This window comes from Erithacus rubecula, assembly GCF_903797595.1.
Source record: "Erithacus rubecula genome assembly, chromosome: 1".
Taxonomy (NCBI): domain Eukaryota; kingdom Metazoa; phylum Chordata; class Aves; order Passeriformes; family Muscicapidae; genus Erithacus; species Erithacus rubecula.
This window is the reverse complement of record NC_136658.1, coordinates 82,371,124-82,386,830: the sequence shown is the minus strand read 5'-3', so window position 1 is coordinate 82,386,830 and position 15,707 is coordinate 82,371,124. Positions and strand designations below refer to the sequence as shown.

The window sequence follows — 15,707 nt, the reverse complement described above, 5'->3', positions numbered from 1 at the left end:
CAGACAAAAAGCAATACACAGCATCAGTAAGAGCACTGTAAGTCTTGTTTTAGCAGCAGTGTTCACTCTTGGCTGCAGAATCACAGCTAGCACCTGTAATTTCTAAAGTAATAAGCATGAATGATCAGAGTGGAATGCCTAGGCAACAGGTCACATTATTAAAGGGCAGAAGAATAAACACAGCTAAATACTGCCTACTGGAAGCTAAGGAAACCTATTAAGAGAAAAAGAAGGTGACTTAAAGCTGAGATGAGGAAAAAAAATATGAAAAGCTAACACCTTCAAAAGGAAAGATCCATATTCTAGGCAAGGAATAATTTGTTACACAGAGTACATAGCACACTCACTAGGAAGTCTACAGCAGCAATTTGAGGCTCAGATTCATAACAGCCTTTCTCCACACACATTAAAAAAAAATTCCTAACAAAATTCCAAAGACAGTAGGATAGAACCTTGACATACCTTCTGCCATTACAACCATATCAAAGAACCAAAGCATAACACTCCTCCCAAAAGGAGCTAGACTATACAGAGTACCTGCTCATTAGGAAAGCTTGAAAACTCAACATCTCGTATTTTCATTGACATATTTGCTATGACATTTCATTTGAAAATGAGTGATCACCACAAACAGAAAAACTCCAAAGAGGAAACAATTAAAGCAGTTCCCTATGGCTTAGAAGCTAAAGACATTCTCCACCTTTACAAAGAACAAACATACCTAACACACTACAAAGTGACCACATATCTGACCACTCTAAATAAATTTTGTTGGCAGATGCACAGCAATCAAGCATCAAGAGTCACTAACAGAGCTCCAGAAGGGCATAACAGAGGTGCTAGTATAGTATGAACAGATTTGTAGTGTTCAGGTTGCAATCTGTATTCGTAACAGGCCACAGTCTTGCATTTTTCATTTTTTTCCTGCTCATCACAGCTATCATCTCACTCAGGGTCTTGTTATAGAAAGAGGGTATAAGTACATAGGGACAAAATTCATTCTCAGCCTCATTTCTCAGCACACATCAATATCTGTTGGTATGACTGCCATCCTAATCAGCAGAAATAGGGGAAGAGGAAACTCTACTTCAGAAGTCAAAGCTATGGGGCTGAGGGGAGAAAAGCAGAGCAAAGATTACTTGTACCTTACATAATTTGTCCCAGGGTGTCAAGCAGAAAATCTCCTTGCTGCCACCACATCAATTCTCAAACAAATATTCACAGCATAAACATAACCACCTGCATCTTCCCACATGCTCCCTCTGCACTACAAGTTGTGCCCATGAGCTGCCACATACTTTAGGAGCTGCAGCCAAAAAGGGTATAAGGGATTGTTCCTGTAATATAACAGCTGGGGGAAAAAAAGAGAGGAAAAGGAGGGAATAAATAGCACAGCAGTATATGGCACAGAACTGAAGATGCAGCAAGCAAATCCAACTGGAAGCCTTTGACCACACAGTGCCATTCCTCTCTCACTTTACCAGAAATAGAGGGGAGACTGATGGGAGATTTTGGAACTTCAGATTCAAGCCACAGATGCAAACACAGAGTGCACCCTTTCTCTCAGGGGAACTTGATACTCACAAGGATGCCACTTAGAACCAAGACTACCAGAAAATGAAAGTTACCTCTGCAGGCAACACCTGTTCCAAAACATCACTGGTCTTCCAGGTTCATCCTCACTTCCATCCCTCAAACCCCCTGCTATAAAACAGACAGTGTAACCATCCTGTCCTCTTTTCTCAAACACATTCTCGGTTATATTCTGCTTCCACATCATCCCTCTCCCTACCATACAACTGTGTAGCCCTGTGACTGTACTGTCACTGCTGGGAGCAATTCCTAAGCTCAGTACTGCATTTGTAAGACCCTAAACTAAACCCAGGAACTAAAGCCTGTCAAGGCTTACTTTGGCTGAACTTCTGACCTGCCTGCAACTGTTCCTTGATTTAGCTGTGACAGCAATTTCTCTAATTAATCAGATGCCTATGCCTAATTGGTTCTACTTTTGTTTACTTGACATGCTGCAACTGTAGTTTCATATAGAATCAGTGACAAACAGTCACAGCACAGAATGAGATATTCACAAGTCCACAACAATAATGTAGTGTAGAGAAATACAGGCCTGGTATGGGAGCTGTGGCCTTGAGAAGAGAAGATACAAGACACAGCAAGGCACAGGGATATGGGATAAACAGAGATGGCTTCTACAGACTCACTTCTACTGACACAGGATGCCCCACAACTTGAGAGACGCTGGCTAAAAGAAATCCAGACCTAAAGAAAATTGGTTTTAGGGGGAACAAACAAGAAATAAATAGTATTTAACACAGTATCTTTCTCTTATTTGGAGCTAACCAATGGAGGTAGCCAACCACAAAGCTTCATGGAATAACCAGTGATGAGCAAAGTTACATTAATAAGCATACAAAAACGATCTCAAGTGGATCCTAGAGTGAGGAAGATGAAAACCACAACCATGAGCAATCACACGCACCCAGTGAAGGACACCTGATGCTGACAGCTCTCTGCAGCAGCTCACCACCACCACCAGGATGAAACCACTGACCTTAGGACTAGGCAACAGGGAGCACCACTACTGTAACTGCACTATTGTCCTTTCTTTTTTGCAACGTTGAGATCTGATGTAATAATAATGAGGCTCTCAAGATTTCAACTATTTTAACAAGAAATTCTTGACCTTTTCTTTAAGGTATGCTTCCATGTTTAAACACAAATGACGTTTTGTGTGTAGCACACCAGGGAGGCCCGTGCTCAGTAATTCACACAGAGAAATATGTGCAGAGATATGCAGAGAGAACAAAGTATCCAGCAGGCACCAACACTCCAAGTGCTTCCTGCACACCAAACACTACCCATGAAACAGCCCCAAGAAACAGTTTCAGTACCCAAAGGTTTTTCCACACATATGGCATCTACCACACTGCGTACAAAGACAGGCACTAGGTCTTCCTTCCTTTAGAGCACAAATATCCAACCCTTCTCTCTTCTTTCTCAAGTCACATTCAACTCATCTCATCAGAGCTGCTTCCAAGACATTCCTGTGAAATACAGCCCGTGAAACAAGTTGATAATGACAGTAAAAAGCAACACACATGGCATGGCAAAAGATGAGGAAAAAAACTCACGAAGAAAACGCTCATTACCCAGAAAGGACCGGCAAAACTGAAATAGTTTATACCTTGACCTGATAGAGTAACAGCCTTAAGTAAGCATCAATACATGCCTAAGTAATAAATTCTCAGAGATTGAAGAGTATTTTGTGACACAGCTGTCATGGGGAGAAATTCCAGAGAAACACTTAATGGCTCAAGGGAAAAATGCTGTAGTTACTAGTTCTTACACGTTTCAAGACATCAGTGTTCATTTAACTACCTGTCACTATTAAAAACTAAAAATACTCTTTAAACCGATTGTTTCTTTGAATTATTACTTTATAGTGACAAGTAAAAATACATTCTCTCCTACTAGTGTAGGAGACACAATGTCATTTGGTCAGCATTCCATATGGTTAATACAGCTGCCTTTATAGGAAACTCTTTCACACAAAAAAGTTCACAGATAGGGCATTGTATACGACTATATGAATATAACGACAGAGGCGACTCTCTTATTGTCCAACCACTAAAATACCCACCATCTGCATTTATTAAGCAAGCACAAGAAACATGCAGATATCAGTGTTAAAGAACGATCTATAGCACTAACTCGCAGCAAGAGATAAAAAATAATTAAGAAACCCACATTTGAATCACTTCAATTGCACTAAGCAGCTATTTTTCAGCTGGAAATCGATCCGCCTGTCCCTTCACGGCCAAACACACGCACGGCCGGGCCGAGCCGGGCCTGACGCGCCCCGCCTGCGATGAGGCCGCGAGTCCCGGCCGGGCCCGGCGCCTGACTCAGCGCCGTGTGGGCCGTGTCACGCCGCCGCGGGCGGCCCGGTGCGGGGGTCCCTGCGGGGGGACGGGGGAGTGGGAAGGGGCTTTCCTGTCTCTCTCACCTCTCCTCGCTGCGGTTCTTCTGCTTCTTGCCCATGGCGGCGGCACCGGCGCGCGCGACCCCTCACCGCTGACCGCGCGCCGCCCCGCGCGCCGCCCCGCGCATATGGCACCGCCGCGCGCCGCGCACGCGCCTGCCCCGCCCCCGGCCCCGCCCCGCCCGCGCCGCCGTTCTCCGCGCGCCGGCGCCTCCTGCCGGCCGGAGGGGGAACGGGCCCAGAGACCCACCGGCTTCGTGAAACCGGCTTTGTTCGCCTCCGTTTGGACGTCGGACAGCCCCCGGAAAATATCTAAGCGACGCCCTGAATATTGTAGCTACCCTCCTGGTCCTCAGGCAGCCCCGGGAAATATCTAAATGATGTCCCCAGTCTGCAGTTTGCCCCCCAGCCCTCCTGCCTTGCCAAGGGCCCCAGGACTTCCTGTCAGGATTGTGACCCGTTTGGCCATGAAACCTGACTGATAGGCAAAATAAACACGTTTGTAAAGGTTTATCTGGAGGCAAATGGGACACCTAAGCCAAAGCGGAGGAATGGAGAGACTAAGGGGAAAGTTTTTATGGAGCAGGGCAGCAGTGCAGTGACCAGAAAGCAATTTTGGTTGGGACATGGCCAGGACATCTCCCCCCGCCCTTCACTGGGCTCTGCTGGTCCGTTATGCCCAGCACCTCCCGCCTGCCTTGTATGCGAAGTGCAACCAGAACTGTTCCACCTACCCTGAGGTGACTGGCCTTCTTCCTAACGGGGGGGCCCTAGGAGGCAGCACTGGGTTCATAGCAATGACCTCCAGGAATGGGAGACGTTTAAAGTATGGTAACTCCTTCCCCTTTGCCAGATTTTCTCAAGGTACAAAGTTTTCCCTCCCACTCCTCTCCAAGGAGCCCAGGGAGAGCACGCTCACGGGAAAGCCCTGCGGGGCAGCGGGAGGGGACCGACGTTCAGAGACACGGCGTGTCCGGAGCAAAGCAAGATGGAGCAGAAATAACAACGCTCACAGGCAGCACGGACATCGTTTCATGTATTTATTTAATAGGCTTTGAGAACTGCACGTGTTGTTGTTGTTGTCATCACCCTGCCGCGGTAACTCCTTCGGCCGACAGAGCAAGGCTCGCTGTTCTCCACACCTTTCAGCCTCAGGATCACCACCTCCACACAGCTTCGCTCCCTAGCACCCTGACTTCTGACTGCCCTCTGCCTTTATACAGCTGCAGCTCCTTATCAGTGCGTCCCACCCAGGCTCCCAGCCGACTACAGATAAGATAAGGCCGAGTTTATCTTCCCACCGCGCCTTCTCCGTCAGCGCATTTCGGTACCGGGGAGCAAGATTTCCAAGAAAGAAGAAAGCAGAACACGTGTGTTGGGAATTTTTTTATTAGTTTGCTTTAAAAAAAAACCCCACGCTTTAATATCCCGTTACTTATATCAGCGGATCTTCCACCGCACTCACCGCAAGAAGCAAGGAGACGGCGAAACGCAGCTACTGCGGCACAGCCCGGTTCTCGGCGAGCCCGCCGGGGCGGCACAGCCCCCGCAGTGGGACTCACCTCACGCCATCGCTCCGGGGCCCGGCCCCGAGCAGGAATCCCCCAGAGAGCGGCTGCCGCCGGAGCGCATACGCGACTGGAAAGTGAGTAGGAAGCAGGGGGCGTGCCGAGCCCCGCCCCTCGCAGGCGCGGTGGGAGAGGGAATCGCAGCGCCGCGGCAGGCGGGCACGGCTCGGGGCGGAGCTGCGGCGGCGCGGAGGGTGGGGCAGCCACCTCGGGCGGGCTCCGAGCCGGCGGCTCTCGCCCGCAGGTGTGGCCTACGCACGCGCGCCAGCGGGGCGCGCTCCCGGGCGCGCGGCCGAGTCAGCGCGTCGGGGGTAGTTCCGCGGGTGCGCGCGCAGCCTCCCGCAGGGGCGCGCGTCCGTTTTCCCGGCCAATCAGCGAGCCGGGGGCAGTTCCACGCGCGCGCGGTCCGCCCCGCGCTAACTCTCGCGGTAGCGGCGGAGGGGCGCGGCCGGCGCGCGAGGAAGCGGAGGGTGAGTGGCGGGTGCCGGGACCGGGAGCGGCCGCGAGCGGCGACACCACCAGCACCGCGCCCGGGGCAGGGCGGGCGGGGCGGCGCCGCGCCCCGGAAAGCTCATCCTGAGCCGGGTGGGTGGATTGTCTGTGGCGTTGTGTGTAGTGACTCCGCGGAGAGAGGCAGGCGGCGCCTGCGCAGTGCCCCCGCCGTGTGCCGCCCCCCGGTCCGGGACCCCCGCGCCCCTTCCCGGCCGAGCGGCGGAACCGCGTCCGAGGCTCCCGGCTCTGCGGGAAAGGCCTCTTGGCGCGCGGGGTTCCGCGATTTGGGAGCCGGGAGACAGCTGGGCAGCTCGGATTGCAGTGGGGCTGGCGGGGGTTGGGGCGGCAGAGCGAGTGTGGCGGTGACACGTGTGGCAGCGGGCCCGGCGCTGCCGCTGGCCCGATCTGGGTGCCTTCCCCGTCATTAGTCACGATGCTTCTCTGGCCTGTGCGTGCAAGGTGTTCACAGAGCTCTAAGCGACGCTGGCAGTTCGCCTGCTTTGAAACGCAGCCAAGAGTACCCTGGAACCCAGATTCAGCACTGTCAGATCCGTGGTCAGCAGGTTGAGAGTATGAGTAGGGTGACTGTGCACTGTCACTGTTCAAACTGTCAGTCACTACACTGATAATATTCTGCAGTGTAAGTTTATTGGGGATAGCAGTCGATTGTGTAGTCACAACTGTTCATGCACTCTGGTTTTGTGTGCTTTGTTGTGTTTGAGCAGAGAGAACTTTACAGAAAATTATTTTTGTTGTGTTTCTTCTCACAGCAATTAGGTAGTGGCTTTTAAATCCTCTTGCTGGCTGCCATAGGGTGCTGTTTGCAATAGCAATTTTCTGGAACTAATTAAAGCAGTCTATTGGCCTAGAGCATTTGCTGTTGAGCACCTTGTCTTTCTTGTAGCTGAGCAGTGTTAACTCTGATTTAAATATGTTAATGTGCCTGAGGAGCTTAAAGTAATTGCATTTAAACTACTGGCACAAACTTACATACTGAGCATTGCTTAGACTTGTTCTGAGGCATCTTATACCTCCTCCCAGCAGCTTGGACTTTCCAACTGAATCTTCTTGTTTCAGAATATTTGTTAAAGTAGGTACATCTGGCTCAGGATGAGCATCCTTTTGGAACTGATGAATTTTTATTCTTTATGTTAACAAGCAGTTTTAGGTTCCTGTGCACTTTCAGTAGCTGCCTTTGTGGCTGAAATAATGGGACTTCATTTGTATATTTGCCATCTGTGTTCATCATGAAAATATTCCAAAGTGGGTTGCAGTTAAGAAAAGAACTATCTGCTAACTACTCCTGTCTTCAAATAGAACAACACTTTATTTTTCTATAGTTTTCTTTATTTTTCTATAGCTTGAACTGCAAGCAAAGAGAGATCAGAGTTTTAATTAAGTGTTTGTGTAAATGTTAATTCCTTGTATCACTGTTTCCACAGCTCTGAAGAGACCACTTTCCAGCTAAAGATGGCTGCTGATACCCCTGTTGATATCCTTCAAAAAGTTCTGGAGAATGAAATACTTCAGTCAGCCAAGGTTGTGGAAGAACATCTGGATGCTGAAATACAGAAGCTGGACCAAATGGATGAAGATGAATTGGAACACCTTAAACAGAGGAGGCTTGAGGCCCTAAGAAAGAGCCAGCAGCAGAAACAAGTAATTTCTGTAGTGTAGACTCTTGATGTGTGGAGTGTAACAGACCTTTTGGAAACCCTTGGGAAATTGTATATGTGAACTAAGTGATTTGGGATTGTTTGTTTGGTTTTGTGAATTTTTCCCTCTTTCTCTCCTTTCTCTGCTTATTAATTTTAAATTATCCAGGAAAGTAAGTGTCTGTCCACGTGTGCATGCTTTGTGTTTTTTAACAGGAGGAAAGAAGCACCTCTGTGATTGTTACAATAAGGATAGGAAAAGGAGTCTCATACAGAGATTTGAGTGTGTCTGTGTTCACTGAACATTGCTGTCTGGAAGCATAAGTCCTGTAGGCAGCCTAACCACAAGGGTTTAGGCTCCTTTTGAAGTGTCTTTCTTCTGAAGCTTCTGGACTGTTACTTACAGCATGTGATATGTGCCCTCCTGTTAAGGTATTTTGTAGAAGGATGAGACAGGACTTTTCCTTGTTCCTAGGCTGGAATAATTTGTTGCACTCCTCCTAAGCCAACGTTGTCTTGGTATGACTGCTCATTTCCTCTTACAGGAAGGGATCTCTCTTGGGACCTGACACCTCATGTCAAATGAGGTGGTCTTTATGCTCCCTCAGAGCTCTTTTTGAACAATAGTTTACACTAATTTTGGTAATGTGGTGTGAGACCTGAATTATAAGTAGGGAAGCTGTAGATTTCTCAGCCTGTTCCATCTGAGCTAACCTAAAAAAGAAATTGATTGTGGTGGGGGAGAAATGACTTGGCTAAAAGGACATGCCTGGCTGATGGAGTCCTTAAAAGCAGATGCCAGGCATTGCAGTGGGAGTGCAGTGATTGTCATGGCTGGGATGCTGGAGGAGAGGCAGTGCCAGCAGCTTTGGTTCTGTAAACACAGAAATAGGGAAAGTGGCACACTACTCGCTTGTCTTCAGCAGTTCAGTTTATATTTGATTCTAATGTTTTCCTTTTTCAGTTTGATGTCCTTGGATGTGAACATGTGATAGATGTCATGCAAAAACTTTTTCATGTCATTTGGTCTTAAGTCACTGTTCTCACACACTTTCAAATGCAAATGTGAGGTAGGATACTGCTCAGTAAAAGGAGTGTGCTGTCACTATTCCAGAATAAATCTCTGGAGAGGGGAATTAATGCATAATCACTGTTGAGGGATCAGTGAGTTCTTGATTTGCATCATGATGACTTCTTCATATGCTCATACTTCCATGAATTTTTAATGTACATAGTATTCAGGAGATTGTTCTATCCTGATTTAGTTTACAGGATATCTTTGGTTTGCTTGGAAACCTTTTTCTTTCACCTTTGTAAGACAAAACTGCAAGATTAAGAGTAGTGATTTATCTTAAATTTTTCCCTCTTTGGAAAATGAAGAGTTTTTGTCAAATTTTATCATACTGCACTACTTCTAATAATTTAGATTAGTCTTTATTTGTTTAAAAACACTGCAATTAACTTTTAGTAATGTAGAGGCTGTGGGGTTTTTCTTAAGTGTGTTTGCCCAAAATGTGGAAGATCAGCTCTTTGGAAACTATATCTGCACACTCGATCAGACAGTTTTTGAAGTTACCTCTAAATTTTAGCTTGTGGCACTCTGTTTCTCCATCAGAGTTATGACTAATGGTGCACATGTGTTTTCTGAATTATTTTCTGTGATCCTGGTTCATGTTAAGATTCCTTCAGTGTATATTTGATAGGAAAATATAATTTATTGCAGATGAGTTAGTAGGCTTTTTTCCTCACTGTTTTTTTTCATAGAGTAAAAAATTAAATTTATTTAATTCATGTAATTACTTGACTATATTTAAGATGGGTTCGAGTGTACAAAAAACTTTCAAATGCCAAGAGTTTTTGTTGTATTCTTTGAACTAGTCTTGTCTTACTGAGAGGCTGCATTGCAGAATTTTATGTAGTTCTGTACAAGATTTGTATTTCCAAAGAAGGGAGATGGCCTTACCTGTGTATTTTCAAAATAAAACTAAAGGGGAGGAAGTAATTTGTTTCTCCACTGCTGTATGAAATGGGTTTTCACTGCAGGCCCCTCTTCCAAAATGGGTATTTTCTAAAAGCTGTAGAGTTTGCACAACAGGATAGACTAACAACCTCTTTACTAATTATTTGCTTTTATGTTTTCCAAAAGGAGTGGCTTTCAAAAGGACATGGAGAATATAGAGAAATCCCAAGCGAGAGAGACTTTTTCCAAGAAGTCAAAGAAAGTAAAAATGTGGTTTGCCATTTCTATAGAGATACAACATTCAGGTATAGTAAATAAGCTGTGCTGAAGAAACCTTTTGTTTAAAGATGTCTATAAAAAATAGATATTTTTTTGTTCTTTCAAATCCCACTCATGAACAGGTGTTTTTAGATGTATTCATATTGCTTCATTATAAATCTCAGTCACTTTTCAAGACATTTGATTTTTTTAAATGTATTTTTCTACTACAGTTAGTCTGAACATGATTTGACAGCAGTTAATGCTCTGCTACATTGATTAGGACATAGATGTATAATCCCTTTGACAATATTTGAAAGAGTGCTGTGTTTCATGATTGATTTAGTTTAAGGCAGCCAGGTCTGTAAATGTAGACCATACAAGAGCAGCATTTCAAAAAGATGCTTTTGGTTATTCCAGACAGAGATATTCTGTGTGGTTCTGACAAACAGGAAAAAAAATACAACCACAATCTTGTCTATGCATCTTGAGAATATAACCTTTTACTTTGAAAGGATCAGTTGCAACTGCTTTCCCGTTGTTCCTGTGCCTTTGTGATTCTGTCACTTTTTTTAGAGTGTGAGACATCTAAATCTGAGAATATGTGCTGACTCAGAATAGGAACCCAAACTAAGATGTCCCACTTGCTTGGAAGAATTTCAGAAGTTCTGGATGGTAGGCTGTTCCTCACTGGGTCTCTCTCAATGTGTTCTGTTAAAGTGCAGTTGCAAAGTATTGAAGGAGAAGCCAGTTGTCCTGGTTTTGGTTCTTTGGGGGTTTTTTCCCCCCCAAAGGTGTTATGTTCTCCCTAGCTTATAGAGTATAAACTGAAACAGCCTCCATGTGAGAAATTGAAAGAGGTCAAGGCTGGATTTTGCAGTGAGATATCTGTGTCCTACATTTCCTAAGTGTTTAAAACAGTTCTGTTTGGCTAGTTTTTACTCAAGAGGGTGAAAGGCTGTCACTGTAAATAAAGTAAAGGTTTAGGTTCTTGTTTCTTGAATCAGCAAAGTCTGTAAGCTCAGACAGGGAAAGGAACTTTTGAGAAAGTGCTATGTCAAGTGTGTCATGCTGGTAAACCAGTTGAAGCTCATGTGTTGGGTTTACCAACCACAGTATCAAGTTGCTTTCATCTTTGCCAGTCCAGCTTTTTGATCTGTTCAGCTCTTCTCTTGAGTTTAAGGACAGTCACATCACAGAGGTGACTGTCACATCACAGAGTTCATGCAACTAAGCCAAACTGCTTAGAGAAGATCATCCAGAAAGCTGAGATTGAAGGTGACATGTCCACAAATCTCTGTGATCTGACAACTATTTTGAGCAGTCTGTGTCACTGTCCCATAGGTGAGAAACAGTAATTGTATACTCAGTCCTATTCCATGGCAACAGAGAAGTGAAGTATTTTTGCCTTCAGCACTACTGTGCAAAGCAGCCTGTGCAAATCATTTTTTTTTTTTTTTGCTTACACTGAGTTACTCCATCTCAGCTGTGTGAAGGTAGTGACTGCAAAAATCCAAAACACTGTAACAGGTTGAGAGTACTTTTTTGAAGAAATCTTTTACAGAGAAATTTTTCCAGTTGACAGTCAGTGCAACTAGAGCTGGAACAACAGAATGTCATCAGTAAGTGCAGGCCTCAAGAAATGAGAGCAAGGTTTCCAGGTGTATGGAAAGTAATTAGGAAGAAATTAGAGACAGGGATGGTATAATTGTACAGTAGAGATGCTCCAGGCTGTTCCACTATTAGTCATTAAATCCAGCTACCTCTGAAACATAGTTTCTCTTGAAACTAAATACTCAATTATGGTCATGTCTAAGTATTAACATGCTAGAACTAGCTCTATACTGTTCTTTTTAAACATTCTCTCAAATGCATATCCTTCAGCTTATTCATTCCAACACTTCATATATTTTGGGTTAATTTTTCCACAGGTGCCAAATAATGGACAAACATTTGACTGTATTGGCAAAAAAGCACATTGAGACAAAATTCTTGAAATTAAATGCTGAAAAATCTCCTTTCTTGTGCGAGAGACTGCGCATCAAAGTAATTCCCACTCTAGCACTAATAAAAGATGGAAAAACACAAGACTACGTCGTGGGCTTTACTGACCTTGGTAACACTGATGACTTCACCACAGAAACCTTAGAATGGAGATTAGGCTGTGCAGATGTAATTAATTACAGGTAATTAAATGTTTTGTGATTCTTTTATTTTCAGATAAAGTACAAAGAGAATGAGCTTGCAGACAGGAGAATCTGAAAGGTTGTAACTTCAGTGTGTTGTACACTAAAAAGGACATGTAGAAGTTTAATCTAGTTATTTAATCTGATTCATCAAGGGAAGGAGGAGAATCTCTTTGGCAAAGTATTGAGACATACAATGAGTGTTGAGTTGTCCTTTTTGTAGAGTAATAAAAATAAACCCAGTTCTTGTCATGAGGTGTATGGAGTAGCAGTGATGCTCTGATATTGCTTCAGAGTCGTGCATCTAATGTAATCCTATAGCATCTATAGATGCTTCATGTCACACTTGCAATGCAGTAAAGTCTGAGCATTTTTAATCCACATCAGAGAAAACTCAGTCATCCTTAAACTTCATCTAAGTCAGTATTACATACATGTATATACTTTTTTCTTCAACAAACAGTACTAAAAATGGAAAATAATTTGAATAAGTGTAAATAAATTGAATAACAGTACAATTTAATCATCATAAATACCTTGTTAATGACTACAGCACAAAAGGCAGTAGAACATATGTGTCACCTCAATAGCCTAACTTTACAGGAGAATTATTTACTAAAATTCTGCTTTCCAGTGTGGCTCAAATGTCATCTCTCTTTTTAGGTTAATTTTGCTCCATTGCTTTGAATATATTTAGTGCTTTTTAAATTTTAAATTTCATTAACTGAATTTATTTAAATGTCTAATGAGTTAAAATTTTGGCAAGAAGTATTGTATCTTAAAGCCAAAGGAATTACTACTCAGTTTGGCTTAGTAGCTGTTGAACTTTGGGTGAAATGATTGAAATTTATTTTAAAACAGCTGGTATTTTCCAGTTCAGTAAAAGTAAGTATGCAGAGACTGCTTGGGTGCATATTCTAACAGCAACAGCCTTTTATGGGAAAAATCCTTCACTGGAGTAGTATCACGCACCACTGAATTTGCTAAACATTGATACATTGGCTTATGACATAATTTTAATACTACTTGATCTGCTGGCACTGTGTATTTGTTCTTAGCTCCTCATGGAGTGGAGCAATTTTGTTCTTCATTCATTTTGGCAGACCCTGCCTTTGCAACACAAGCCACATTTCCATGCTGTTCTGAAAGTAACATCCCACTCTGGAGTTCCTGAAAAGGGCATAGGCCTCCTCAGAGCTTAGAAATAGTTCTTTTCCTTCAACCTGTGGGATAGCAGATGGTAAAAGGGGAAGAAACTGTTCAGGTCAGATTATTTTCCCAAAATCAGATTCAGGTGGTATGTTGATGTATGTAATTAAATCACAATGAGTGAACTGTATATTTATGATTAATATCAGCAAAATAGTGTTAAAATTTTGAAAAAAGAACTACAGATTTGTAAGCATCCCTTTATAGCTAATTCCAGAAGGTTGTAATTGTTGTAATTGGTCACTCACTCACTGACTCTTGGATGCAAACCCCTCACACGTCACCTGAACAAAAACAGGGCACACCCTTTTGTGAGCACACAGAGGGGATTCCCCTCCTTGTGCAAGCTTACTGGAAGAGAAGCAGGTGCTCCAGCTTTATGTGAAAACCAGTTCCTCAACAGGGAACACAGGTCCATTCCCATGGATGCACATACTGGTGAGAGAACCCCTGCAGGATCATGGGGGCACTGGGAGGTGCAAGTTCCCCCACAGTCCTGTAGAAGATGTGCAGTCCTGTGTGGAAACTGCTCTGCCTGGCCTAGGCAGAGACAGCACAAGGTGACTTCTGGCAAACCTCAGTTTTGACTCTAGAATATGACTCCCAAGACCTCGTTAACTTCTTTTATACTGCTGGCTCCTCACCTGTTTTGAAAAGTCTCTCTGAAATTCCCTGGTTAGAGTTTAATCTGACAGATAGTTGTCTTTAGCATGATCAGCATTGTAGGCATTGTGTTCTCTTAGAATATGTTTTTCTGGAAGAACACATTCTAATTAGGTCATTAGAGATAATGCTTACTGTCTGTATGAATATGGCTTTAATCAACTTGTCTTACCTTTTTTCTGTAGCGGAAACTTGATGGATCCACCTTTTCAAAGTCAAAAGAAATACGGAACAAGCTTTACAAAGCTGGACAAGAAGACCATCAGAGGAAAGATATATGATTCAGATTCTGATGATGACTAGAAGAGCCACTAATTATATTTGTAAATCATCTTTTGTTTATGCGTAGTACATTTCTAAGAATGTTTTTTATAAAGCTTACTGCTTTTCATTACATCTGCACATAATTCTCATTTTTCTATACAGTTTTATACAACTGAGTCACAACAGAAAAAAGCTTAAGTATTTTTTTTCCTCTTTTGGAAGTCATTTGTAATTTGAAAATCTTAGTCCTTCTAACTAAGTGACATGGCAAATGATGAACTTAAGCCCTTTGTCTTAAGTATAAGCTTATGAAATGTTTTGAAGTAACTTAGAAACAGCTGTATGAAGTCAGACCAAAGGTCCCTCTGGCCCAGGATCTGGTCTCAGTGGCTAAAAGGAGGTGCACAAGGAAGAATGAAAACGGGGTCCAGACAGCAATGCTTCCCCACAATCTAAGCAATCTGTGGCTTGGGGAACACCATACCTGAGAGCATTTGCTGCTTAAAATAATGGAAGAAAAATTTCTTTAAATCCTCATAGTATCCAGGTGTCCACATCATATGGCAAGGAGGCTACAGTTAAACTGTGCTGTGTGAGGAGCTACTTCCTATTGTTTTCATTGAATCTGACAAGGGTTTTTTTTTCTGTTTTTCTTCATTAAAGAAGGTAACAGGCATTTTTTTAAAAAAAAGATTGTTCTCTATCAGTTCCTCTTCCAGTTGTCTTTTTTGAATTTATTATTATTTATATTATCAGTAAAGCACCACAAAATTATTAGTAAAGAAATTGTGCATTTTAACAAATAATTGTTTCTCTTATGGTGCCATATCATGCCATTGACTAAATTAACTGCATTGCACTCTAAGTTGTAAAAGCAGTCATAACTTCTGTGAGTTCTGAAATAAGAGAAATGCCTTTTTACCATCTACGAATGCTGCATGTCAGAGCTGATACAGCAGGTAATAGCACATAGCAACAAGCATATTGAAAACAGCCTTGCTCATGGGTTTGTATCATTCTGTGGTTGTGAAATGTGTGGATTTTATAGCAGATGCTTTGTACAAGAGATTAGAATAGAGAAAAGTATTTGGGAGAAACCTTGATTGTTAAGTTTAGATATAGTGCTGCATACTGTGTACTGTTCTTCAGTTATGGACAGAATTTTTAAGAGATCTTCCTTGGATACAATGTAAAATTCTTGGCTAGGTGAACAGTTGATGATTTTTTTTTCATTTTCAAAGAAATTGCTTGCTTTGTGCTGAAGGACCCTTTTGAGGTGGTACCTTGAATCCAGTTGGTCCAAAAAGCAGTGAAGTGGGTCTAGCCAGTCTTGCTGCCTTGTAATAGAGAACACTTGTGATTGGGCCAGCCCAGCAATATATCTCTTTAAGTTTAAAAAATTATATTTTATTTCTGTTCATGTACATTGAAATAAAATTATTTTCATTCTAA

General features: G+C 43.1%; 2 protein-coding genes across 5 annotated transcripts in view; one reads left to right on the top strand and one right to left on the bottom strand.

The window, feature by feature from the left end:
• Positions 1–4,162, bottom strand: part of EIF5B (eukaryotic translation initiation factor 5B) — a 35,012-nt gene extending 30,850 nt beyond the window's left edge. For 2 of the 3 annotated variants that reach the window (XM_079299795.1, XM_079299797.1), the window contains exon 1: positions 4,025–4,161. In XM_079299795.1, coding sequence (XP_079155921.1) covers positions 4,025–4,059 — 35 coding nt within the window. In that variant the 5' untranslated portion in view covers positions 4,060–4,161. Of the gene's footprint in view, positions 1–4,024 lie in introns of all 3 variants that reach the window. The other variant, XM_079299796.1, reaches the window with a different exon arrangement.
• A 1,673-nt stretch (positions 4,163–5,835) lies between these two features.
• Positions 5,836–15,707, top strand: TXNDC9 (thioredoxin domain containing 9). Of its 2 annotated transcripts, none has more exons than XM_079299925.1 (5): positions 5,836–6,038; positions 7,503–7,719; positions 9,862–9,980; positions 11,865–12,119; positions 14,177–15,707. In XM_079299925.1, exons 2-5 carry the CDS (start codon positions 7,531–7,533, stop codon positions 14,292–14,294), a joined length of 681 nt encoding a protein of 226 aa, XP_079156051.1. In that variant the 5' UTR covers positions 5,836–6,038; positions 7,503–7,530; the 3' UTR covers positions 14,295–15,707. The 2 variants fall into 2 exon arrangements, with proteins under 2 accessions (XP_079156051.1, XP_079156050.1); XM_079299924.1 differs by having other exon boundaries at positions 5,889–6,153.